At 33.7% G+C, this 23,762-nt stretch overlaps 4 protein-coding genes across 4 annotated transcripts in view; 1 reads left to right on the forward strand and 3 right to left on the reverse strand.

Moving 5' to 3' along the window:
• Positions 1–11: 11 nt before the first annotated feature.
• Positions 12–3,080, reverse strand: LOC126740975 (beta-centractin). Its single transcript, XM_050447186.1, has 8 exons — positions 2,913–3,080; positions 2,791–2,855; positions 2,563–2,733; positions 2,355–2,510; positions 2,157–2,300; positions 848–1,068; positions 599–780; positions 12–541 (listed from the first exon to the last, which is right to left on the reverse strand). The coding sequence occupies exons 1-8, from the start codon at positions 2,958–2,960 to the stop codon at positions 398–400; spliced, it is 1,131 nt and encodes a 376-aa protein (XP_050303143.1). The 5' UTR covers positions 2,961–3,080; the 3' UTR covers positions 12–397.
• A 467-nt stretch (positions 3,081–3,547) lies between these two features.
• LOC126741315 (iron-sulfur cluster assembly 1 homolog, mitochondrial) lies at positions 3,548–4,431 on the forward strand. The gene is made up of 4 exons (XM_050447713.1): positions 3,548–3,745; positions 3,830–3,883; positions 3,941–4,016; positions 4,071–4,431. Exons 1-4 carry the CDS (start codon positions 3,665–3,667, stop codon positions 4,247–4,249), a joined length of 390 nt encoding a protein of 129 aa, XP_050303670.1. The 5' UTR covers positions 3,548–3,664; the 3' UTR covers positions 4,250–4,431.
• LOC126741314 (uncharacterized) lies at positions 4,372–14,247 on the reverse strand. The gene is made up of 7 exons (XM_050447712.1): positions 14,001–14,247; positions 12,894–13,946; positions 10,203–10,450; positions 5,149–5,194; positions 4,901–5,085; positions 4,599–4,837; positions 4,372–4,543 (listed from the first exon to the last, which is right to left on the reverse strand). The coding sequence occupies exons 1-7, from the start codon at positions 14,055–14,057 to the stop codon at positions 4,455–4,457; spliced, it is 1,917 nt and encodes a 638-aa protein (XP_050303669.1). The 5' UTR covers positions 14,058–14,247; the 3' UTR covers positions 4,372–4,454.
• Positions 14,248–15,840: 1,593 nt separating this feature from the next.
• The window catches only part of LOC126741412 (single-minded homolog 1), a 54,904-nt gene continuing 46,982 nt past the window's right edge, over positions 15,841–23,762 (reverse strand). Inside the window, exons 5-9 of the mRNA XM_050447816.1 lie at positions 22,406–22,611; positions 19,849–19,955; positions 19,016–19,163; positions 18,692–18,957; positions 15,841–16,705 (exon numbers count right to left, since the gene is read on the reverse strand). Coding sequence (XP_050303773.1) covers positions 16,236–16,705; positions 18,692–18,957; positions 19,016–19,163; positions 19,849–19,955; positions 22,406–22,611 — 1,197 coding nt within the window. The 3' untranslated portion in view covers positions 15,841–16,235. The remainder of the gene's footprint in view (positions 16,706–18,691; positions 18,958–19,015; positions 19,164–19,848; positions 19,956–22,405; positions 22,612–23,762) is intronic.

Raw genomic sequence — 23,762 nt, forward strand, 5'->3', positions numbered from 1 at the left:
AAAAAAACAAATTTTAAATATTGTATATAATAATAATATTTTAAGATAGATCATATTATAATAATAATAATAATAATTTGGTATTATTTAAGTATTAAGCACAACCTATAAAAATAACGAAAGCTACAACATTTTTGTGACATTATTATTATTATTTACATTAAAGCGCGTATTTACGAAAAGGGAATGCAACAATTTTTAGTGCGATACAAATTAACGTTAATCATTGATAATATGGAGAAAATTATAAAAAAGGATCATGTACTCACGTAACTTAATCCTAAAACCACGTAATCACATTAATAGAGATTTTATTTCCACGAATCACCCGTGTCACTCGCTTGTTCTTTAACTTAAAGTAGAAAAAATAAGTTAGAAATTTAATAATTATAAAAACCTAAAACGTTTTCCTATGTATAGCACGTTGTCCTTCCTCGTCGAATTCCCGTTTGGAAATCCACATTTTCTTAAAAGTGTCTAGAGATGCCAAAATCGAACCCCCGATCCATGTGGAGTAAAGTCTTTCTTGGGGAGCAGAGATCTGTGTTTAAAAATGTTAATTTTTCAATGGAATCTCGGTCATATCAGACTGACTTACTTTAATCTGAACTTCTTTGGGTGCCATTTTCTTAATTTCGGATAATAGGCGATCGCCGAACCCTCTGAACAACGTCGAACCTCCTGATAAGACGATGTTCTTAAAGAGAACCTTCCTGAGGTCCAAATCTGATTTTTGAATCGAGTATAGAAGTACTTCATGTAGACCTTCGCATTCTTCTCCTGAAAATTTATATTATTAATAAAAAAATATATATAATTCCATATTGATTGGTTTTACTGCACTGACCTATTAGATCAGGCTTAAACAAAATCTCGGGAGCCCTAAATTTGGCTGGTCCAACTTTTATAACGCTACCATCGGGCAGTGTATAGTTGATCGACTCAGTTTCCACTGATTCCTCTTTTATTGGATTATTTGACAAATAACAGGCTTTTTCTTTTAGAGTTCTCACAGATTCAAACTCTGCAGATGTTCGGAAGATGATGCCTTCTTTCCTCAATAACAGTCTGAAAGTGAAAATAAACATAACAAGAAGGAAGTTGTAATGTAAGACCCTGCCCTTAGGAAATCCCTATTAATTTATTGTAATTTTTAATCAATGTCAAGGGAGTGAGTTGAATGAATTTGCCTACTAAACAGAAGTGATGTAACTGTAACTAATATAGTAATCATAAGGGATAATTATGTATTTAATGGCAAACATTGTTAAAAAAAATTATTATTTTTTAAGTGCAAATTAAAGGGAGCAATATAGATTTATTGCTAAGCGTTTCTAATATAGATATACTCAATAGGCAAAGATGATGATATAGTAAATCCATATTTAACAACTCTATGTTGATGACCTTATATTACTTTATGTAATCAAAAGAGCAATAAATGAATTTGAACCAATTTTGATATTTATCATGTATAAAAAACCCAACAAGAAAATGAGCATGATAAAAATGATGAAAAAAAAAAGATTCTTTAAATACAAATAAAAAAGCTACAAAGCATTTTAAATGGTCCAAAGTACAAAAATGGAAAAATCCAAAATTTTAATTTTTCTTGTAATGACAAGTTGAGAGTTAAATAGGTAAATATTTAAAATATATGATTTTTATTGGAAGCCTTACTTAAAAAATTAGTAGACAATTTCATCCTAATTAATTTAAACCATAAGACCTTAATAGAGCTATTGTTTGAACTCAAAATCTGACTCAAAGGACCAAATCCCTTTTAAGAGGAACAAGTTGAGGGTTAAAAGTAAAACATATCTGAAAATTTGATTTTTTTTACAAACCATTCATTTCTGAAAAATGTTTAATAGAAAATTGGACACTGAAACATTTCATGATTTTTTTACTATTGAGGAAAGAGATGTGAATCAAAAACTGTGATGTAAATGGAACCATTGAGTACATTTTCTTTAAGGAGAACATAATATATTAGTAAAGATAGTTTTTGCAACCTATATGACACACGAATAAATTTGTATCAAGTGTCATTTAATATTATTTTGTCTTAATAAATTGAATTTGCTTCATTGCTTATATGACATACTTTGTATACCGCATTAGATTAAATAGATAAACAAATAACTTTAGTTTACCTTAAATATCTTGAAACATCCCTTCCGGCAATATCAGATCTCATAATACTGTGAGGTAGGGCAAATCCTTCATAAATAGGCACTGAATGAGTTACTCCGTCACCTGCATCTAACACTACCCCAGTAGTGCGACCAGTCGAATATCTAAAACAGAACAAACTATTCATAAAAGAAACCAAACCTTTTTGAATAACTTACAAACTGAGTACGGCTTGCATAGAAATAAATAGGGCAGGCACATTGAAAGTCTCGAACATAATTTCCGCTGCTTTTTCTCTATTTGTTCTAGGATTTAATGGGGCTTCAGTCAGTAACACTGGGTGCTCTTCTGAAAATGCTCCTAACTGATCTTTGCTGAAAAAATTGGATTTAAAATGAATGACTGGGTTAAGTCTTTGATTCTTACCTATAAATGTAATTCCAAATTTTTTCCATATCATTCCAGTCTGTGACAATTCCATGTTCCATTGGATATTTAATAGACAACAGTCCCCGATGCTCTTCAGCTTTAGGGCCAATAAAAACATCACCTTCGAGGGCTCCTGCCATAACTCGAACATGTTTTGGTCTACCAACACTTTATATAAGAGAAAATGTAAGTTTTAATCTCCATAAGAATGGCTCTTTTACTTACTAATTGGGGAATCGGCACTTGGGAATCTGGTCTCCAGCAAATCCAGCCTTAATAACTCCTGTACCCTAAAACCAGTAGGAGTCAAATTTAAAGTAAATATTCAGGTCTGTGTGTTCACTCACGTTGTCTATAACCACTGGCTGGTTAACGATCACCTCGTACGCCTCCATTATATAAAACTTATCGAAATATTACAAAACACACCTTTTTTTAAATAAATTTCGGTGCCGTTATCCCGTTTTTTTTCGATTTTCAGTGGTTTCCTTTGACAGCTGAGCTGACTAATCGGGTTGTCATTGTCAACGTCATAATAAACGAACATAACCTTTAAATTGCAAGACGATGACCTTCATTCAAACCAACCATTTCGGTTAAATGGCCGGTTAACTTTTTATTAACTGACCGCTTAAATATATGTCAGTGTAATTTTTAAGTAAAATCCCTTAAGTGCTTTCGGTCTGTTTGTGTCAAATTAAAAAAAAAAAAATCAATGTTTAAAAATGATGCTGCCATTTTAAATAATTGTCAAAATAAACTCCTAAGTATTTAGTTTTGTTTGTTGATTTGATGCTGCTAGAACAAGTACAGTCAATATACAGTCATTCAATTTTTTATGTTTTCGTCCCTAAGGTCTTGCAAAATTATCAACGATAATCTATAACCGAGTTCACTTAACCGAAAAGGCATTTAAAAGGGCCTGCAATAATCGGTCACGTCTGAAGGTCATACCGGTCATTCCAAAGACGACTTGATTCTGATTGGTCGGCCACCATAACCTAACCGAAAAACGTCATTCCGAATGACGGACAGTTAATAATCAAAAATAATTTTCTGTTTTCATAATAAAAATCTTCAAAATTCAAGTAAATCTCGAATGGCAGCGCGTAACGTGGCCACGGCCACCGTACGGGCCGTAAAACGTAAATTACAACCCACCAGACAGGCGTTACTCATCGTAGGTTAATGGGTTATTTGTTACATAAACATTGCGTTAACATAACCTCACTTTTTTTTATATATAAATTATTTCTTATTTTAGACGCCCGCGGCTGTTAATCGAATAAAAGAGCTTTTAAGAGAAAAAAACGAATACGTAAGTGTTTCAATTATAAATTTCGATATTAATTGTTCCAAGATTGTTCATTTGTAGGTTGGTCTTAAGATTGGTGTGAGGCAACGGGGGTGCAACGGATTGTCATACACATTAGATTATGCATCTCAAAAAGGTAACTTTACCCCAACAAAATAAATAAATCTTAATTTAATATGGTTTATTGTAGAAAAACTTGATGAAGAGGTAGTCCAAGACGGGATAAGAGTGTTTATAGACAAAAAGGCCCAACTGACATTGTTAGGAACCGAAATGGATTATGTACAAAATAAATTGAGTTCGGAGTTTGTGTTCAACAACCCTAATATTAAAGGAACTTGTGGCTGTGGGGAATCTTTTAGTATATGAATGAATTAATACTCAAAAATAGTAGAATTGCTACTTACTATTGGTTTTGTTTTCATTTTGTTAGTGTTCAATAAGGAAGCTGCCTATTGTATATAGAGACTTATAAAAATGAAAGGGTAGAACTGATGAAATGTGTTTATTTATATTACATATTTATTGCAAAAATATAAAAATTACTCATTGTCACTTATTACTAAATTTCCTGCTACAACAGTTTGGGTTGCTGTTTTAACTTGGATATGTCCAGGATTTTTGGAGAATGTCCATGTTTTTCCTTGGACGGTAAGTTAAATTCTGAATTAAAAAAGTTAGGACTAATACAATTATAGATCCTAATTATTAATCTTACCTTTCTTACTATTGGTAATCAAATTATACTTCTTCATATATTGTACTGTGGCAAAAGAAAACTCTGGTCTAGTCTTAATCTCCCCGGTTTTACTTTTCGGTGTTAAAACCCTTTCTGGTGTCATTGACGGATTTGAGGAGGCCCTCACCAAATGTTCCGCAGGTAAATATTTCATCAGTAATTGTTTAACTGCAAAACTAATGTCTTCTTGATCATATGATTGTTCATTTGTCATTTCACTGCAATAAAAAAAAAAAATCAATTATTCTTCAGTTGGTAGCTTTAATAATTGAATCACATGCCTATCACTCTCTCTACTACTATCTTCCATTTGAGGCAGATTAACCCCAATTTTCCTCAACTGCTTTAGAGTGGCCTCCTTAATTTTATGCATGGTTCTGTTATTTAAATTTGGTTCCCCCAAGTTGCTCATCACTTCTTCGGATGTCTCGATTTGGGCCTTTTTAAGTATTTTATTCACTTGGCTCTTAAAAATTAATTACGATTGAAATTGAATTACTTATTAAGTCAAGTTATATTGATCAATTACCATAAGGTTTCTATAAAAACTGGCTTCCACTTCAGACGAATCCTCCCTAAAAATAAGTGTTTGGGAATCAAAGCGAATTCAGTAGCATTTCAAGGCATTTTTGGAAAATTATAATATATTAAGAATTAGTCCTAGACATATAAATAAACAATAAGATTCCAAGGCATTTTTCAGAGTTTGTAAGGAATTAAAATAGTTGATAAAATGTAGTCTGGTTACTTCCAGGCAGTTGAAGTTTATTTATATTTCTTACAGAGAGTTTAATTCTTTTTTTTTTTAATTAGGAGTTCAACTGCCTGAAATAAAAAAAATGTCTCTGGTCAGTTGAGAAGCATTTTTCCAGGCAGTGCATTTTTAATTTTCTTTCATATATTCAACAAAATTAAATTAACTGCAATATACCTACTAACTATAACTTAAATCATGGGTCTTAATCCCAAGAGTAATGATCTACCAAGATATCGACAATCACATGAACCGGAGAGAAATTTATATCGCACATGTGACAGATCCGATTAAATATAGCGCATATTGTATATAGTGGAGATTTCAACAGGATGTTAGTATGAGGCTTTGGTAGAAAGAATGTTAGGGGATGTGTAGCTGCATTAAGCCTAGGCACCATGAAACGTACACCAGAAAAAAGTAGAGGACTATCAATGAATCCATTCAGAAATCCATGCAGGAATTTTACAGAGAAGATCATTCTTCTGAGATGTAATGGATGTAGATTGAAGCGTTCCAATAGTTGCCGATGATCAAACCCTCTAACTGGATATATGCCATCCTGCCCGAAGGCCAAAAACTTAGCAAATCTACGCTGAACAGATTCAAGGAGACCAACATGATTCTGATAGAGCACAAAGCAACAGAAAAGCAGTCTTAATGTAGATTCTAAAGTAAAACTCTTAGAAGTTCTAATTATGAACCCAAGCATTCTCAGGGCTGACTTGACTATGTTGTTGAAGTGTGGAACGAATGTAAATTCAAATCAACTCAAAATAGTATCATAAAGTAATTAAAATTTAAAGGTGTTTTTAATCTAGAGTAACTGACCACACTACATTTAACCGCATTCAAGCCTAACCTATTAACAGCGCACCATACTTCCAATGTATTTAGACAGCTCTGAAGAAAAACACAATCCTCCAAACCATATACATTTAAATATAGCTTCAAATCATCAGCAAAAGCCAGCCTATGACAAGTGAGTGACTCAATCAAGTCATTTATAAAAAAACTAACAGGAGCGGATCCAGGTTCGAGCCCTGTGGCACACCCGACGTTACGTTAAAAAGTTTCGACTTAAAGCCCTCATATTCAACATATTGAGATCTACCAATCAAGTAGGAATGACATAAATTAAATAATCTCCCTGAAAAACCATACTGAGTTAATTTATGCAGCAAAATATAGTGATCTATCCGATCAAAGGCTTTTTGGAAGTCGGTATAAATAACATCGACTTGAGTATTAACATTAAGTGATTCACAGATGTGGCTAGACAGACAGGATAAGTTGAGTTCTTTTGCGTGACTAAATAGCGAGCGATTCAGGATAATTTCGAAAATTTTTGAGAAGTTACAGAGTAATGAGATTGGCCTGTAGTTCACGATTTGATCAGAGTCCCCAGCTTTTAAAATAGGTATTATTTTTGCAGTCTTCCAAATTTCAGGAATCTGTTCTGTTGACAGTATTAAGTTGAAAATGTAGGTCAGCGGATCAGCCAGGACACCAATGCAATCTTTAACCAAGAAGCTAGGTACACCGTCTACACCAGATGTTAACTTATTTTTGAGTTTTTTACTAGCCAAAATAATCTGGGAAGCATCAACGTTAGAAATGTCAAAGTGAGGCACATTATCAGACGTCGACGAATGGTTAATGACATTTGATTGTATAAATGCCTTACCAAAGAACAGTGCAAAAGCATCAACTATGTCTTGTGGGTCTTTAATTACCACGTCATCGGGTAGCCTCATCATACCAGGAATCCTGGTGCCAGCCGTCTTAGAACCAATAAAATTCCAAAAGCTTGATGGGTCCAAGAAGATAAATATTCCTTTCGGTGTTTGATATATACAACATATATTCATTGCGTATTTGTAGTTTGATAAGGCGTCTAAGAAAATGGAATTTATTTTGAAAGAATGGAGAATTGTACATTTTAAAGTCCTTGAAAGCCTTTTCTTTCCTATAAATGTTCTTAATCAATTCTCGAGAATAATAATTTGGAAATCTTCTTTTACGTTGCTGCTTAAGAGGAATATGTGCGGCAAATATGCCATTCAATATATCATATAGGGTTCCACATGCATCATTAACGTTAGAGGATAAATACATAGTAGACCAGTCAGCTTCAAGGATCGAGTCATAAAGGAGATGGAAGTTGGCCTTTCTAAAGAATGATATAAGTTTTTATTAAGCTGAAAATTATGGACACGTTGGCCTGAGACAGTAAAATCAATTTCCAGTGCAGGGTGATGCAAATCCTCCAAGACAAAGGGCACGTCACTACGCGAAACAGTACAGGTGAAGTTAGATAAAACAAGATCCAATAGTCCGTTTAGGATGTGATTACACTGAACAAGATTAAAAGTGTTAGCAAAATTATTCACAGCAATAGACTTTTGACTAACATGATTACCTGTAAGTGAGTTAATAGAGAAATCAGACACGTTAAAATCGCCCACTATTATTACATTATGGTTTAGTTTTGATATTAAAAGTGTAAAGTGATCCAGAAATTGCCAGAAAATTACAGATGTTATAGATGGTGGGATGTACAAAACAATCATGTAAAATATCTGTAACCTAATAGTAAATTTACAGCCAACAACATCGATAGAGGGCGCAATACTGTTGCAAAAATCAGACAAACTAATGTTTTTAGAAACCCACAGAGAACTCCGCCACCACGTGTGGCAATAACGGATTCAAATTTTCGGTCCGATCGGTAAACATCATAAGTCTTTGGAAATATTTCACTAGACATCTCTGGCCTCAACCATGTCTCGGTGATACATATGGTGTGAAAATCCTGAGCAATGGCGGCAAGAAAAAAAGTCTCGGTTTTAGTGTTAAGACCACGAACATTTTGATAAAAACAAGTTAAGTGGGCATCACTAGCATGTGAAAATAAAGGCGAATCTAGTTTTTTGCTACAATTCTGGGGGAACCATTGATGTATCTTATATAAAGATTATTTTCTCCTTCCTATTTGCGTCGCTTTAACTCCGATTTGGCTGCCTTAAGCTCATTGCGCTGCCGAGGCGTCATGTCCGTCTCGATGAAGAATTTACCGACAGTCTTCAATTTGTTCTTCAAAACAAGCCTAACATCGTCTGTACTACCAGGGATCACCCTAACAGCCTGACGCCCGTTACGATTCGGCTTCCCAAATTTACTAACAGCCAGCACATTGACGGTAGTTTCACACAAGTCAGTCAGCAGCTTCTTAGTCTGGACAACATCAGCTCTGCCTTCTTTCGAATCAAAGTTAAAAAGTATGATATAATAAATTATGATGAAATTTATCATAATTAATATAATTTTATTATTATATATTTTTTTTTAAGTCTAAGCTTTTGTTTGTTTTTTGTATATTAAGTTAGTTAAATATTTTCTGTATGTTTTATTTGCTTTTTAAAAGGAGTTATAATAATATTGTAATTTTATGTGTACTCGGTTAAGTTAACAGCATTCGCTGTTCTTCGCCGAGTATAAAATAAAGGCCTAATTTATTTATTTATTTCTTCTTTATTGTTCAATCTACTAAGAAACCTTTACTGGTACAGTAGGGAATTTTATTAAATTTTTATTGACCTTTAGATATTTACTGCCTTTTGTAATAAGTACCCCATAAAATTCAACTGATGTAGAAACTCTGCTCTTCATACAACAAAGTTCTTAAATAAATTAAGTTGTAAATTTACATATTGTGGAATTTTGATGTTTTAACAAGTGTGTATAACTGTTAATTTTGATTGTATATAACTTGTGATTTTTTTGCTTCATAATATGGTAATACATTTGATGAATATTTTTTGTTTTATTTCTAAAACCCAGACCTAGATATCCAGTGGGAAATGTATATATGCGCCTCTGTCGTTTATTATATCGTGGTTTTTAGTTTCTTTCTCATAATTTAAATCATCGAATATAAAGAATTAATTATCCTCCGCCAAAACTTGACCGCTAATATTATGTAAATCATTATCATCCAGGGGCGGATCCCCTCGCCCAAAAAACTGTTCGATTTGTACATTTTTATATCGATCAATTTGCATGAAAAAATTGATGCAACTTTCAAATTTATATATTTATAAAAATTTAAAAAATTCTTTCCACTCAGACTTTTCACTGCTTTTTTAAATTGTTAAACTGAATAATGTCACCTAGGAGTGATCAGTGCATGAAGTATTTTCATAAGGTGTAGTTCACTAGCAACATTTTTCGTACTTGCAGTTACACTTAGCTCCATCTGTGAGCTTAGTAAATGACATACTCCTCTACTGTTCCTTGCAGTTCCTTTCCGTCAAAGAATAATTCTGCAGAAAGTAGTGACTCTGACGACTCGGAAGAAGAAACTAAAGTACTCTCTACTAAATACGCTCAAGAAGACAGCCACAACCTGATGTGGAAACATTTTTTCAGCAATTTTTTTTCCAAACAGCTGAAAATATATTTCTAATTTGAAATAAACTGCCTGGAAGAAAACCTAAATTAACTTTAAATAGAAATAACAAAAAAAAGATTTCTAAGGACTTTCTGAAAGAATTTTGGGAAAATGAATGCAATTTCTAACTTTCCACGAAGTTTTCTTGCCTTGTATATACCTGATATAGCCTAAAACAACCGTCAGTTGTGGTCACCCCTATGTGTAAGACTTACAATACAATTCAAGATAGTATAGATATTCACATTAGTTATGAAAACTTTGTAAAACTTGTAGAAACCCTAGTATTTTTTTTTTGTTGCTGTACTAATAAATATGTACTATTTATTCATTTTGTGGCAAATTTAAAATAAAAAAATATATGAGTCAAACTTACGGATCTGACTCTTCAAAGTCATTCATGTTAATCCTTATACTCGGTTCTGGACTGGGACACTGTTCCCTAACCCTTATTGGTTCCTTAAATACCATCGAAGTATCTACAAGGGTTTCCTTATTCCCGATGGTATTTTTAGGCTGGCTGAATGGCTGTATTTCACTTTTATTTTGATGGTCAGTTTCAGTTATTTCTTCAATTTCCACAGTAGGTTTTTCATTTACAAAAGGTGTTTTGTTTTGATGTACCTGTGAATAAATTTATATTGTTGTTTAAACATCCACATCGTGTTCATCTTACTACAACACTAAATGCCACCCAAATAAAACAAAACCGCTTTTCAATACGCATTCAACACTCAAATAACACAAAGTTCTTATCTAGCAAAATTTAATAAAATCACACCGCATAATATACATTCCAGGCGAATGAATGTAAGAAACCTTAATTGGTGAAGGCGCATATTTCAACACAACAAATCCGCACCTCGGTGCGATTTGAAATAATTCTTAATAATTGGCGAAAGCGCCGGTCATATTTCAGATATTTCGAATATTTCAAATTGGCTCGGACCCCTGTTTAAGGAATCGCCGAGACTTATTTTACTCGAAAACCTGAATCTGTCGGCAACGTTGCCAATCGAACCGCATTCATCAGTAATCCGATTATTTTTCACGGTATTACCAGTGTGTTTTTAATAATTTTATACTAAAAGAGTGTAAGATGCGGCAACGTTGTATCGTTTCGCTTCATGGCGTGCATCGAAGTTTATTATAATAATAATTATGAACTTTAATTTTATGGCTGCGTACGGGAATTTCCACTTTTCGAATGAAGTGAGATTACGATATAATATGGGGTAATATAATTAATTGAAGTTAGATATCATACGGGATAATATTAATAAAGTTAGGTTATAAGAAACTAGTCCCACTCTGATAGCCATAACTCAGCTGCATCGCTGACTTCGGCAATGCGGTTTGCGGCTGGTTATAGTGAAAGGATAAGGGTACACGCCAGTATACTTGGTTTCATCCAACTAGTTGAGAAACAAAAAATATAGCTATCAGAAGATGACCTATTTTTTTTAAATGGTAAAAACTAGTCCCACTCTTATAGCCATAACTCAGCTGCATCGCTGACTTTGGCAATGCGGTTTGCGGCTAGTTATAGTGAAAGGATAAGGGTACATGCCAGTATACTCGGCTTCATCCAACTAGTTGAGAAACAAAAAATATGGCTATCAGAAGATGACCTATTTTTTTTAAATGGTAAAAACTAGTCCCACTCATATAGCCATAACTCAGCTGCATCGCTGACTTTGGCAATGCGGTTTGCGGCTAGTTATAGTGAAAAGATAAGGGTACACGCCAGTATACTTGGCTTCATCCAACTAGTTGAGAAACAAAAAATATGGCTATCAGAAGATGACCTATTTTTTTTAAATGGTACAAACTAGTCCCACTCTGATAGCCATAACTCAGCTACATCGCTGACTTTGGCAATGCGGTTTGCGGCCAGTTATAGTGAAAAGATAAGGGTACACGCCAGTATACTTGGCTTCATCCAACTAGTTGAGAAACAAAAAATATGGCTATCAGAAGATGACCTATTTTTTTTAAATGGTAAAATCTAGTCCCACTTTTATAACCATAACTCAGCTGCATCGCTGACTTTGGCAATGCGGTTTGCGGCTAGTTATAGTGAAAGGTTAATGGTACAAGCCAGTATACTTGGCTTCATTAAACTAGTTGAGAAACAAAAAATATGGCTATCAGAAGATGACCTATTTTTTTTTAAATGGTAAAAACTAGTCCCACTTTGATAGCCATAACGCAGCTGCATAGCTGACTTTGGCAATGCGGTTTGCGGCTGGTTATAGTGAAAGGATAAGGGTACACACCAGTATACTTGGCTTTATCCAACTTGATGAGAAACAAAAAATATGGCTATCAGTAGATGACCTATTTTTTTTAAATGGTAAAATCTAGTCCCACTCTGATAGCCATAACTCAGCTGCATCGCTGACTTTGGCAATGCGGTTTGCGGCTAGTTATAGTGAAAGGATAAGGGTACATGCCAGTATACTCGGCTTCATCCAACTAGTTGAGAAACAAAAAATATGGCTATCAGAAGATGACCTATTTTTTTTAAATGGTAAAATCTAGTTCCACTCTGATAGCCATAACTCAGCTGCATCGCTGACTTTGGCAATGCGGTTTGCGGCTAGTTATAGTGAAAGGTTAATGGTACAAGCCAGTATACTTGGCTTCATTAAACTAGTTGAAAAACAAAAAATATGGCTATCAGAAGATGAACCGAAAATTTGCTAATTTTACAATTACATTTAATTGAATAATTCAAGATTCGCTTATTAAAATTTTTTGAAACAAGGTCTCTTCAAAAAGTTATCTTAAATTTTTTCTATAAAATGTACAGGGAAGCCAATAATTGACCCCCTTAAAATTTACATGGGATTTCCTATGTTCCACTTGGTGACGCACCACCCGGTATATCAATTTTTCTAAACATAGAATTTAAAATTAAATTTAAGAAAAATGTTTATCCTTAAAGAGCAATAAAGTGCATTTTTATAGCAACAAATTAGGATAATGTACAGAAAATAAATTCCACTTATTTTATGGGGACAAGAAACCTTAATATTTAATTGCACACACAAAAATTACTTACTTGACTTTGTGCAGATTTATTCCTAAATGCTACCTCAAAACTAGTAGTCATCCCAATAGAGAAATTTGGCAAATGCTTTTTATTCATCTGATCCACACATACTCCCTCTTGTTCCTTCTCTTCGTGTCGAGTACTTGTGACACATCTCATTTTTCCCATTCTCCTGTAACAGTCGCACCTTCTATCTCTACAATAATCATCCTCTTTGGGACAACAATATCTCTCTCGGCTGCAGCAGATATTCTGTTGGGCCAATTGCTGGTTTTTTTGCATGAGAACCAGCTCGGAAATCTGCTGTTGCAGGACCAACAGTTGGGCGTTTTGTTGAGCAATTTGCTGACTTTGTTGGGCGATTATTTTTAGAAGATCTTTAGCACTGAAATCATCCTCCGAGGTGGTTTTTTGGGAGCAATTGCAGGTTTTTGTGGTTTCTTTGGGCAAAGGTGATTCTACTTCAATTCTCTCCCTGTATTTGTTAGGTTTATACACAACCTTTTTGTCAATATTCCGCTCTACATGAGTTGCCTCAGGTTTGGCTTCATTAGTTTGAGATTTCGGTTTATAATTGAAAATATCTGTTATAGAATCATCTTCAATAACATTTTGTGGTAATATGGTGTCTACCTCTTGTTGCTCCAGAAATTCTTTATAATTTCTAGGTCTACTTTCAGTTTTTTTCACTGAAGGGGGTGTGCTCTTAGTCAAATCGATCACACTCAAGTCCAGTTTCTTATTAGGCAAATTAGCCAAATAGCTGCCTTTCACAAAAGAAGGGATATTTTCATTTGATTTAACACCTTTTGATTCTGGGGTCACTCTACTGTTTTCAGACACTTTTGTTTGCTCTTTAGGACTTTCGAATCTGACTTGCTTTTTCAAAATTGAATTGTTTTGCTGAGAGTTTGTCAGATAACCGAAGTTTTCTTTGTTTGTTGGTAAAAAATTCCTTTGGGTCTGTTGGCTCTTCCATTGTGTGTAAGGAGTAAAAGTGTTTCTGGGCGCATTTGTCGATACTAGTACTGATATTTCTGGTACAACTGGTTCGGCATTAAGCTAAATGATAAAACAAAAAATTATGACCAGGAGTGTTGACTTATGTATTCTTACCATTCCAGTTGACATTAGTGGGGGGGCACGTCTAGGGCCATCGTAGAACGAATCCATTCCATTAAGTTTTAATAATATTAAAAATGTACTTAGAACTAGATAATGGTTTTGGCAGTTTTGTTGTTGTTGATTTTAAGGTTATAAATTTGAAAATTTGACATTGACGTTTGCTTAGATGGAAAAATTAGACGCAGTGTCGCCTCGTCTGGGGAAATTTTTCCATACCTTAAATTAAAACAAAACAAAACTTGTTTTTAACAAAAAAGAAATGAAAATTTATGTTGTATATAGACCACGATTGTTCTATGCTTCTATTTATGGACCCAAATGTTAAAAATATACTAGAGGATTATCGCGGACTAATCACTTTTATATTGATCTAAATTATTTTTAATTTATTCCCATATTAAATAAATAAAATATTACGATTAGAAACACAATTTTAGACACTTTTTTAAAGTTGTTTACCAAATTGCCTCCAACTTTAGGAACGTTGACGTTTATAATTAACTGTCAATTTATTGACATTTGACACACAACCTATTCAGGGCGAATCAAACTATTTACTCCAACGTTGCCGGATTGTAAAGCTATTTTCTTAGGTTTTATTCTTTAAATGTTATTTTATGACGTAAGGGTGTCAGGTCACAGGGTTTATTTTGCGTAAAGTTTTATTTCAATGACGATTTCTTTCAAACAAACTGAAATTATGTCATGAAAAACGTTGGGGTCTATCGAGTTGGATTGATTCGGTCGAACACATTCCAGTCTTTACACTTTTCAATTTTACAAAAATATATATAATCAATCGTCAGTCAATATTTTTATTTTAGTAATACGAAGATTAAATAGGAAATGTAGAATTTGTCATTAGCTTTGGTAATAGCTGCCGAGTTTTTGGTACTTTATAGACTTTCGTCAACTGTGGCAACACTGCCAAAAATCCTTGAAAAAAATTGACATGTCGGAGAGTTTTTACATAGCAATGTTTTATAAATGAAAGCACCATTCCTGGGCTCAATCTCAAGATACATATTTGTGTTCTGTGATCTGAAGTTTCCTACATTCATTAATTCTGTGGCATAATACCTAAATCGATAACTGGAATTTTCCACAAGGATTTTACAGTCGGTTAATACTTGTGGATTTGGTTGGAATTGGTTTCTCTTGGCTAATCGATTAATGTTGTAATTGTCAACGTTAGATTAGTGATGTTTATCGATGTTGTTGAAATATAATTAATAAATATATATTTTTATTCCCGAAAAATATGAGCTTGGTTAAAAGACGAAAGCATCCTATTAGTAACATAAAGTGGGTTGAATAAGAAAAAACACCAGCATCATATCGGCCAGAGATCTAAAACGATCGACGCATATTTCATATTATAATATAATAGGCGTCGTTTCTATGGCGACGGCACGACGACGCCCGTCGTTGTTTGCACTGAGATTTGAACGCAGTTAAGCGTCTCTTTTTTTTTTCAAGAGTTTTAGCGAAGTGAAATTTACTGCCTGTGCAATATTTCTTTATTTATTAATGCCTTAAGGGTTTTCTTACCTAAATTGTATATAGAACTTGAAAATTATTATTGATAATAATTTCAAAATAAATAAACAGTTTTACTAAAAAAATCAATTCCAACTAGCAAATAATGCGATCAGTGACTTCTCACAGCGTGCAATTATTTTTCGGCCACGTGCCCTAACAACTCTGACACGCCCCATTAGGTCCATACATGTGCTGCATTGTTAGTTCTTCGCCCTTTAACTTATTACTAAACAAAAGTGCCTCCCATTATTTTTTTTTAAATCATGAATCTAATAATAAAACTGCTCAATTAATAAGTATACTTTTTATTACATCTGTTTAGAATCGATACACGTTTGATTGGAAACCATACAGCTTGCAATTGCTCTATCCTAAAATCACTGGTAAATATATTATTTATGATATACGTATTACAAAATACTATTTCTAAATACCGAAACTATATTTACACAGGTGTATGATATTTTTACAATATTTACAAAATATATTAAGCAACGATCAATCATACTCTCAGTCTTTGCATTATTGTCGAACATATTATGGTAACATTTACACTATTTTTTAACGTCCTACTATTATATTACATCACAGTATAAAGAACGAAACATAAAATAAATAAATAATATTGGATATGCTACTTAATAATAAAACATTGGTCCAAAAGGGAGGTGCACGCCATAATGCTCAATGAACGTATTCATTAGTCAACTGGTACTGCTGATTATCAACAATGACACTTGTGAACCCCGCATTATGAGGCACGTGATGCGTAAACTCGTGCTTAAACTCGGGATGGTGCACCCCCGAATTAGTCCAGTTGACATTTTGCACGTGAGAGGGACTTGAATGCGAATTGAAACATCCGTTGTTCATCCCAAACTGGGGAGGCGAGTTAATGTTGCCCTTGACGTTCCCCACGAGCACCCCCTGGGGGTGGTGGTGGTGGTTGTAGTGGTGAGGAGCGTTTTCCGTAGCTGACGTGCTCTCGGTGGAGCTACAGCTGTTGGAGGAGGCGCTGAACGGTCTACTCTGTGACGTCACCGCGGAGTACGACGATTCCGGATCGGTGTACGGATAGTAGACGTCCACGTTCTGGTAGTACGGACTGGTGTCCTCTTGGTGAGCGTTATTCGCGTGTAGAAATAGGACGTTGTCTGGAATAAAAATGAGTGAGTGAGTGAATGAGAGAGAATTCAAACGATTGCACATGCAATATGGTTCCTACGCAGACCGCACACATCATCCAATGGATGTCCAGTATAATTGAACCAAAAAAGTCAAAATGTCCATGGATTAATAATGGACATCCTATAGAATGATGATAATTTTGGGCCATCACTTGGATTCAAAAAATTCTTTCATAAAAGCGTCATAAACAATTTCCAATAACTAGATATTAAACATTAAACAAAAAAAACTTAATCATTTATACAGGGTGAACAGTGCCAGTCAAAAATACTCCCTTTTCACACTTTTTTTTCTACTTTTAATAACTTTTTAGTGGCGCCACCTAGAGCCAAATGGCTTACGGCCGGTTTGTAGCCTATAAAAAGCAGAGTATTTTTAAATATCAACCGTACTGCTAAGTAGAACCGTTTTTGAGTTATGAATTTTTTAACATTTTTTGACTTAAATTAAAAATGGAAATTAATTTTGCGCACCCTGTATGTCATAGAGGAGTTCTAACTGCTTGAGCAAATACGTCGTTCATTTTAATACAACATACTAAAATCTCATTTTTTCACCATTATTATAAGTATCTTAAAAATATGTTTTTTTCAAAAAAATCCCAGCACGAAAAATCGCTAAAAATCACCCTGTACACTATTATATGGTAATATATTCAAAGCAACCCAAGGCCGCGTTTCCATGGCAACGGAAACGGAGATTTTCGCTGAAAAAAAGACCTTTTTTATAATCGAAATTTAACTCCTAAAACGGAGTGGAATCGGGCCCAAATTGTTTTTAAACTGTTCTTAAAGCTTTCCACTATTTTTCCATGTACAAATTATAAAGTAAAAACCTTTTTTTATACCCTAAAACATCGTGTGAAATTGGTCGATTTTGACGTCTATGCTCAATTTTAATGGCGTCTTTTACGGCGGTTTTGACAACATGGCGTCAAAGTGGATGAATTCGCTGGGACCTGCTTCCGAATTTCATTGATAGAATGCTTAAAATAGCACAAAACTTTTAGGAACTGGCATGGAATTATTCAAAAGACTCTGGACAATCCGAATATACGCATATCTTTTACCAAATCGTGTTCTTTTAGCCGTGATAATTCGGCAAAGTTTTGACGTTTCAGAATTTACCGTGTATTATTTCAATAATCATGCGACACAGTGGACTATCCAAGGCATTTTGCTAGACAAAAATTACAATACAGTGGGTCCTAATGATAAAAAAAATCTAATCGGGATTTAATGTGTATTATTATTTTATGTGAGAATTTTTTTAAAACTTTTTTCCTACTTGTCCGATTTTATTTAAATTTGTTATGAAATAATTATTGATTTTTACCAAATTTTTGAAATATTGAGTTTTCAGGTCACGTGATAATCAAACATTTATTCCTATAATTCCAATTTGGTATTTGGGGTTTATTTAGGATGAAATTCTTCAATTTTTACAAAGTTTTGAAAAATTGTGCATAAATTTTTACGTCAAGTGCTGCAGTCATATTAGGTAAAGTCCAGTGCAACGATATATTAGAATGGTCATCCGTCAAAACACCAGCATTCCACCTGCCAAACAATGTCATCCACCTTCTATTTTCATTGTTTGAGAAGTAAAATGCTGGTGTTTTCACGGGTGACCATTCTAATATATCGTTGCACTGGACTTTATTAAAGCATTCTTAAATTAGAGCGTAGTTCTTATCCCATCATAGTTCTCTGAAGCATGATTCCCCAAAAATTGTAAATTCAAAACTTGTAAGACATATAACGCGGTGAGTAGCATTGCCGGAGCAACTGCTCAACAATATTCAATGAATTTTCAACTTGAGTTGTATTTAAAAAAAAATTCTTCACTCATCCAAAAAACTCATCCCAACTATTCAGTACGAGCTTGGCTCGTAAGAAAGACTCTCTTTGACACAGAATGTATTGCAAAACATTCACATTGAAAACACTCACTTTGTTCGTAGTCCAACTGAGCACCAAAATGTCGCGATCCGTTCGAGTCGCTAAACTGATGATCCGGCGGTTCTACCGTCAATCTGGCACCACCGCCGGTCAACCGGGGACCGACCGATTGGGGCGAGGGATGGGGATGGTACTTGCGCGTCGATGTTGCCAACGGTGATTGATTGTGGCCACTTTCCACCGTCGGCGAACTTGGCAACTCCTCTTTCGTGGCCGTTTGGGTTTCGTTGATTATCAGGTCCTTTGATTCGTTATCACTGCAAATTCAATATTCAATAAGGAAAAATTCATGAATTATGATCGGTTAATAATTACCTGAGTACAAAGTTAACCGACACAATATAATGGGGTCTCTGTGACCTGGAATTGTGTACGATTGTCGCATAGCTTTGCATCCACACCCAACCGCCACCTTTACATAAAAACCTGTAGTATTTCGTTGTTACTTGGCCCTTGCATAATACTGAAAAAAATAATTATTAAGTCACTTTCAATTTAAATATACACTACTGAATTTTTTAAAATAAAGATATTGTAAGAACGGAAACATTTTTTATTACATTATATTGATTAGGTGTATGTGTAGGAAAAAATTCATCCTCTTTATTTTATGCTAAGTAGGATTTATAGCCAACATAACACCGTTAAAAATGGCATAAAGTTGGAAATTTCCCGGATTACGCCGAAAGTAAATTAGACATAGTATAAGCCCGAACATTTTTCTGTTTATCCAAAGGGCGTAAACGGCCAATTTCCGAAAATATCGCTTCCATTAAGTAGTTCGATACGTGAAGATTAATGTTATGCTAACACCCTAAACGGTTATCGTTCTCGTCGAAATAGGTTTAACTTGTTTGCCAGATATTCAGGACATATGGCTCAATGCTAGTTGGTGTAATGACAATTTTTCTTACACATACACATAAATTAGTCTGGCCTGAGAATGAAAATCACGACGTCCCCTTTTATTTATTTTAAAAATTGAATGGCTAATTTCGCAAGTAATCCTGTAAAAGCACTTCAGTTGAACCGCCTATAGGGATCAACAACCCCATGTATATTCTTCCCCGTTTTATGCGGGGCACACTTCAATATTTTCAGAGATTATTTTTTTAAATTATGAAGGAAATATATTTTGTATTACTTACATTGATAATGCGAGGTTCTCATGGCCAAAGTGTCACTGCCATGAATGTATTGGTACAGCGTATGTTCAATTAAATCTTGCGGTTCGTAGCCTGTCAATTGGGTCACCCTGTAAAATAATATTCTTTTTTTATTGTTCTTTATTTATAGAGTTACTATTCACAAAACAAAAAGTACAGACTAATATAAACCAATTAACAAGTAAACAGGAATAAATAATATGTGATTTGTTTCAAAATTATAGTAACAGAAAGTAGGTGCAGAATTTATGAAAAATCGAAGTACAGAGTAGTAAGAACCTATAATAATGCCATAGTTTGCTAAAAAGGAACAGAATATTGAAGGGATATAATTGAAGAAACGTCTTGAAGAACCTAAAAAAAGATAAGTGGATTTACATTTTTAATGTAATTTAATTTTATTGATCTTGATAATGGTAGTAGATTTACCTATCGAAAAGTTGATTCATAATTTTGAATGATGAACATTCAACATAAAGTTAAGGCTATGGAAAAGAAGGACCGAGTGCAGTACAATTTGGGCCACTTTCCAAACTTTTGATATACCTACATTGATTAAATAAAAAATGCAATTACTCAGAAAGACTAGGACAATAAAGAAATACCATCAATTAATACAACTTTAATGCCACATATGAATTTTGGTTATTAAAGTTTAAATAGCTTTATCTCCTAAACTATATATATTTTATAGAAAATTGAATTTTCTAAAATTTTAACTTCTTTATTGATTACCCTAAAATCAAGGTTAACCAAGATATTGGGCAAAATATGGCTTAAGGTCTATTCAACTTTGTTGTATCTCCGAAGCTAAGGCTCCTAATACAACAGTTTCTTTAGAAAATTCAATTTTCTATCACTTTGAACTATTTAGTGATAAGCCCTTTTTAGGGTCAACAGACAATATTGTGGCTATGATTTATGGTAAAACATCCTGTAGAAATGCTCACTTTTAACAAACAATTAAATTATAATATGCAAATTGGTCGCTAAAGAAGTGGCAACTTATCTCCTCAATGAAACCCGATCGACCCTCATCCTAAACTCACCCCCGCGATATTTAGAAAGAAAACATTCTTTTTTTGTTTTTTAAGCGGGTTTTTTTCACACAACCGAAAGTGGCTGGTAATTCGATGCCAAGCAATCAAGGCACGTTGGTGTTTTGTTTCTCGAAATTATCGGATGTCACTATAAAAGAGTAGGAAAATAGCACGTGCACGTTTAGTGCATATATAGTGTGTTCAAATGGAAATATCAATAAAATACTACGATGTTTTATAATAATATTAGTACTGATTATAGATTGACAAACCAAAGTAAAAAAAAATCAAAAGTGATGAATATACCCTCAAATCGGAAAATTGATTCGTTTATTTACTTACATAATAATAGACTATGGTTAAGATGACGTTTGCTTTCTTGGTACTTAATTTTAAATCTCTAAAGATTTTCTTTTAAGTTTACTTATTTTACTATTATTATTATTATTATTTAACCAAGAAAGTCTAGTTCTGTGTCGATTCTCATTCTTGGAAATTGGAATTATTGGCATATAAACTACTGACCCAGTAAGTCACTTTCATTATAAATACAGGGGACCGAATTCTCAAATTATAAGTGCCAGTACCCCGTCAAACCCCCGGAGTTAAACTTGGAAGAACGAGTAATCGAATATGTTAAGTTCTAGTGGTTCTTTTTTATACTCAAGAATGTTGTAGGTATCGTAAGTGTACTTAAGTTCTAGTAAAATTTTGCAATTGTTCTAAAGTCTCTTTTAGTTTTTAGTGATGAAATGACTGAAATTCATTCACTTCAAGGACATTCACAAATCAAGAAATTTGAATTTTTATGGTAGGAGTGCCTGTAAGAAACAAATTATTTTATCTCTCAATATCTTAGGGATTCTAGTAGCTATAAAATTTTGCACTTATTAATTCATAGATTATTCTAAAAGGTCTTAAAAAAATACTAAAATTAATTCATGAAAAGTGAAGAAATTTGAATTTTTATGCCAGGAGTGCCTGTAAGAAACAAAATAATTTGTTTCATAATTTGTTTCAATGACGTAGTCTGGCAAGCAGCGTCTGATTACCGTCCAATTCCTATCACTTTCTCGGTTCATGTTCTCTTACCCATAGACAACTATCATGATAGGTGATTTCTATATTGGGTTTGATACAGCTACAGTTATACAGGGTTTATAAAGAATGTCACAGTAGTTCAATTGTGAAAACACTAAGAAATCGCATAACAGAAGTTCTTTGTCGTAACTGTTTTAATTTCCATGCTGTTGCTGTTATTTCCTAATTTAATTAAAATTATGTAAAAAAAAATAAGTTTTTTGCTTTATTAGAGAGTTCACTTAAATGAAAATTAACCTGATTACTTACTAAAAGAGAGACAAATATATTTAAGTATCGTCGGCAAGGTGAAAAGGTTTCAGGGAGCTTAGAACCATATAATTTAAATAAGAGTGTACCATGTCAGATTGAAAACTAGATACGTTTGAATTGCAATAAAATACTTGGCTGGATCTTACCTGGCATCCATGAATATCAGTTTCAAGTCCAGATGGGCCCTAAACATGAACATATTCGTGTGCAACTTGATTTCCGTGATGGCACTCGGAGGCAACGAATGACCCACGGCGACCAAACCCATATTTTGAAAGCATCCCGATTCGTAAGGAACGCCATTGCCCGCCGGAAATTGTTTGATTTTTAAGTAGCCCGAGCAGTGGATCACCTAGGAATTAAAATTAATGTATATAATAATAATAATAAATAAATAAATATATCTTTATTTGGTATCAAATGCACCTTACGTTACATTTGTCCAAAAAGGCGAAGATTAGCTAAAGCTACTTTAATCTCTTAACCCTTAAAATTATAGTAATTACAAATGTTTTGACAAACAAGCAGTAATAGTGATATAAAAATTAATCAAAGAACATATAGAGAGAAAAAAAAAAGTAATTGTGCAATTGTTCCTACAAGAACAAAGTTTTATATACATTTTTAAAGCGAGATATTGGAATTGAAAAATTAGGTCTAAATCTAATCTAAGAAAAGAGCTGTGCTATGATGTGGTAATATTACAGTCTTATGTCTTATATCTCTATCAAAAATTGCATTTCTTGGAATTAATTTCTTGAACAGATATTTTGGCTTTTGGTTTTTATAGAGCCGATACATAAATGCGAGAAAATTAAACTTAAAAAGAAATGACACTGCAATCTATAGATATAATATATGGACACATGATCAAATTTTCTTAAATTACACACAAATCGGTAACACGTATTTTGTAGACTGTTGGGTTATTTTATCAAGACAAGGATAATAAACGATAAAACAGTAATTTAAAATGGATAACACGATAAACGATACTGAGAGTTTTTTTAATATGTCCTTGAAATCTTAAAGAAGAATCAATATAACAATTTTCTGCAATTTTTCCAACCTTGTGGAAACATAGTTTTGTAATGCCAATTTTTAAATCTGGCGACAATAGCAAAATCGAGAATTACAGAAGTGTTTGTATACAATCAGCCATTCCGAAGCTCCTGGACAGTCTTATCTATGATCAATTATATTTTTATTGTAAAGAGTTGTTACTTAGCGAACAACATGGATTTATTTCTGGAAAGTCTACTGTGACTAATTTGTTAGTGTTTCAGCAGAATCTGTTGAATGCCTTGGAGAGGGGATGTCAGATGGATGTAATCTACACCGACTTCTCCAAGGCGTTCGACAGAGTTGACCATAGTATTTTGGCAAAAAAGTTGGATATTTTTGGATTTTCTAATCTTATGGTGAATTGGTTTGTAAATTCCCTGTCAGGGAGGACCCAGCAGGCATGAATAGGTAATGAAAGATCAAGCTATATTAATGTCA

Source organism: Anthonomus grandis, chromosome 10 (genome assembly GCF_022605725.1).
Source record: "Anthonomus grandis grandis chromosome 10, icAntGran1.3, whole genome shotgun sequence".
Classification (NCBI taxonomy): domain Eukaryota; kingdom Metazoa; phylum Arthropoda; class Insecta; order Coleoptera; family Curculionidae; genus Anthonomus; species Anthonomus grandis.

What these genes read in the sequence shown, in the direction of transcription:
- LOC126740975 (XM_050447186.1), bottom strand. Translation starts at nt 2,960, where the DNA reads ATGGAGGCGTACGAGGTGATCGTTAACCAGCCAGTGGTTATAGACAAC. An exon ending in AAGTGCCGATTCCCCAATTA is followed by an intron (nt 2,734 to 2,790) that starts GTAAGTAAAAGA and finishes TCTTATATAAAG; the next exon opens with TGTTGGTAGACCAAAACATG. An exon ending in GTTTAAGCCTGATCTAATAG is followed by an intron (nt 781 to 847) that starts GTCAGTGCAGTA and finishes ATAAATTTTCAG; the next exon opens with GAGAAGAATGCGAAGGTCTA.
- LOC126741315 (XM_050447713.1), top strand. Translation starts at nt 3,665, where the DNA reads ATGGCAGCGCGTAACGTGGCCACGGCCACCGTACGGGCCGTAAAACGT. An exon ending in CCAGACAGGCGTTACTCATC is followed by an intron (nt 3,746 to 3,829) that starts GTAGGTTAATGG and finishes TTCTTATTTTAG; the next exon opens with ACGCCCGCGGCTGTTAATCG. An exon ending in TAAGAGAAAAAAACGAATAC is followed by an intron (nt 3,884 to 3,940) that starts GTAAGTGTTTCA and finishes GTTCATTTGTAG; the next exon opens with GTTGGTCTTAAGATTGGTGT.
- LOC126741314 (XM_050447712.1), bottom strand. Translation starts at nt 14,057, where the DNA reads ATGGATTCGTTCTACGATGGCCCTAGACGTGCCCCCCCACTAATGTCA. An exon ending in CACTAATGTCAACTGGAATG is followed by an intron (nt 13,947 to 14,000) that starts GTAAGAATACAT and finishes TTTATCATTTAG; the next exon opens with CTTAATGCCGAACCAGTTGT. An exon ending in GTTTTTATAGAAACCTTATG is followed by an intron (nt 5,086 to 5,148) that starts GTAATTGATCAA and finishes TTAATTTTTAAG; the next exon opens with AGCCAAGTGAATAAAATACT.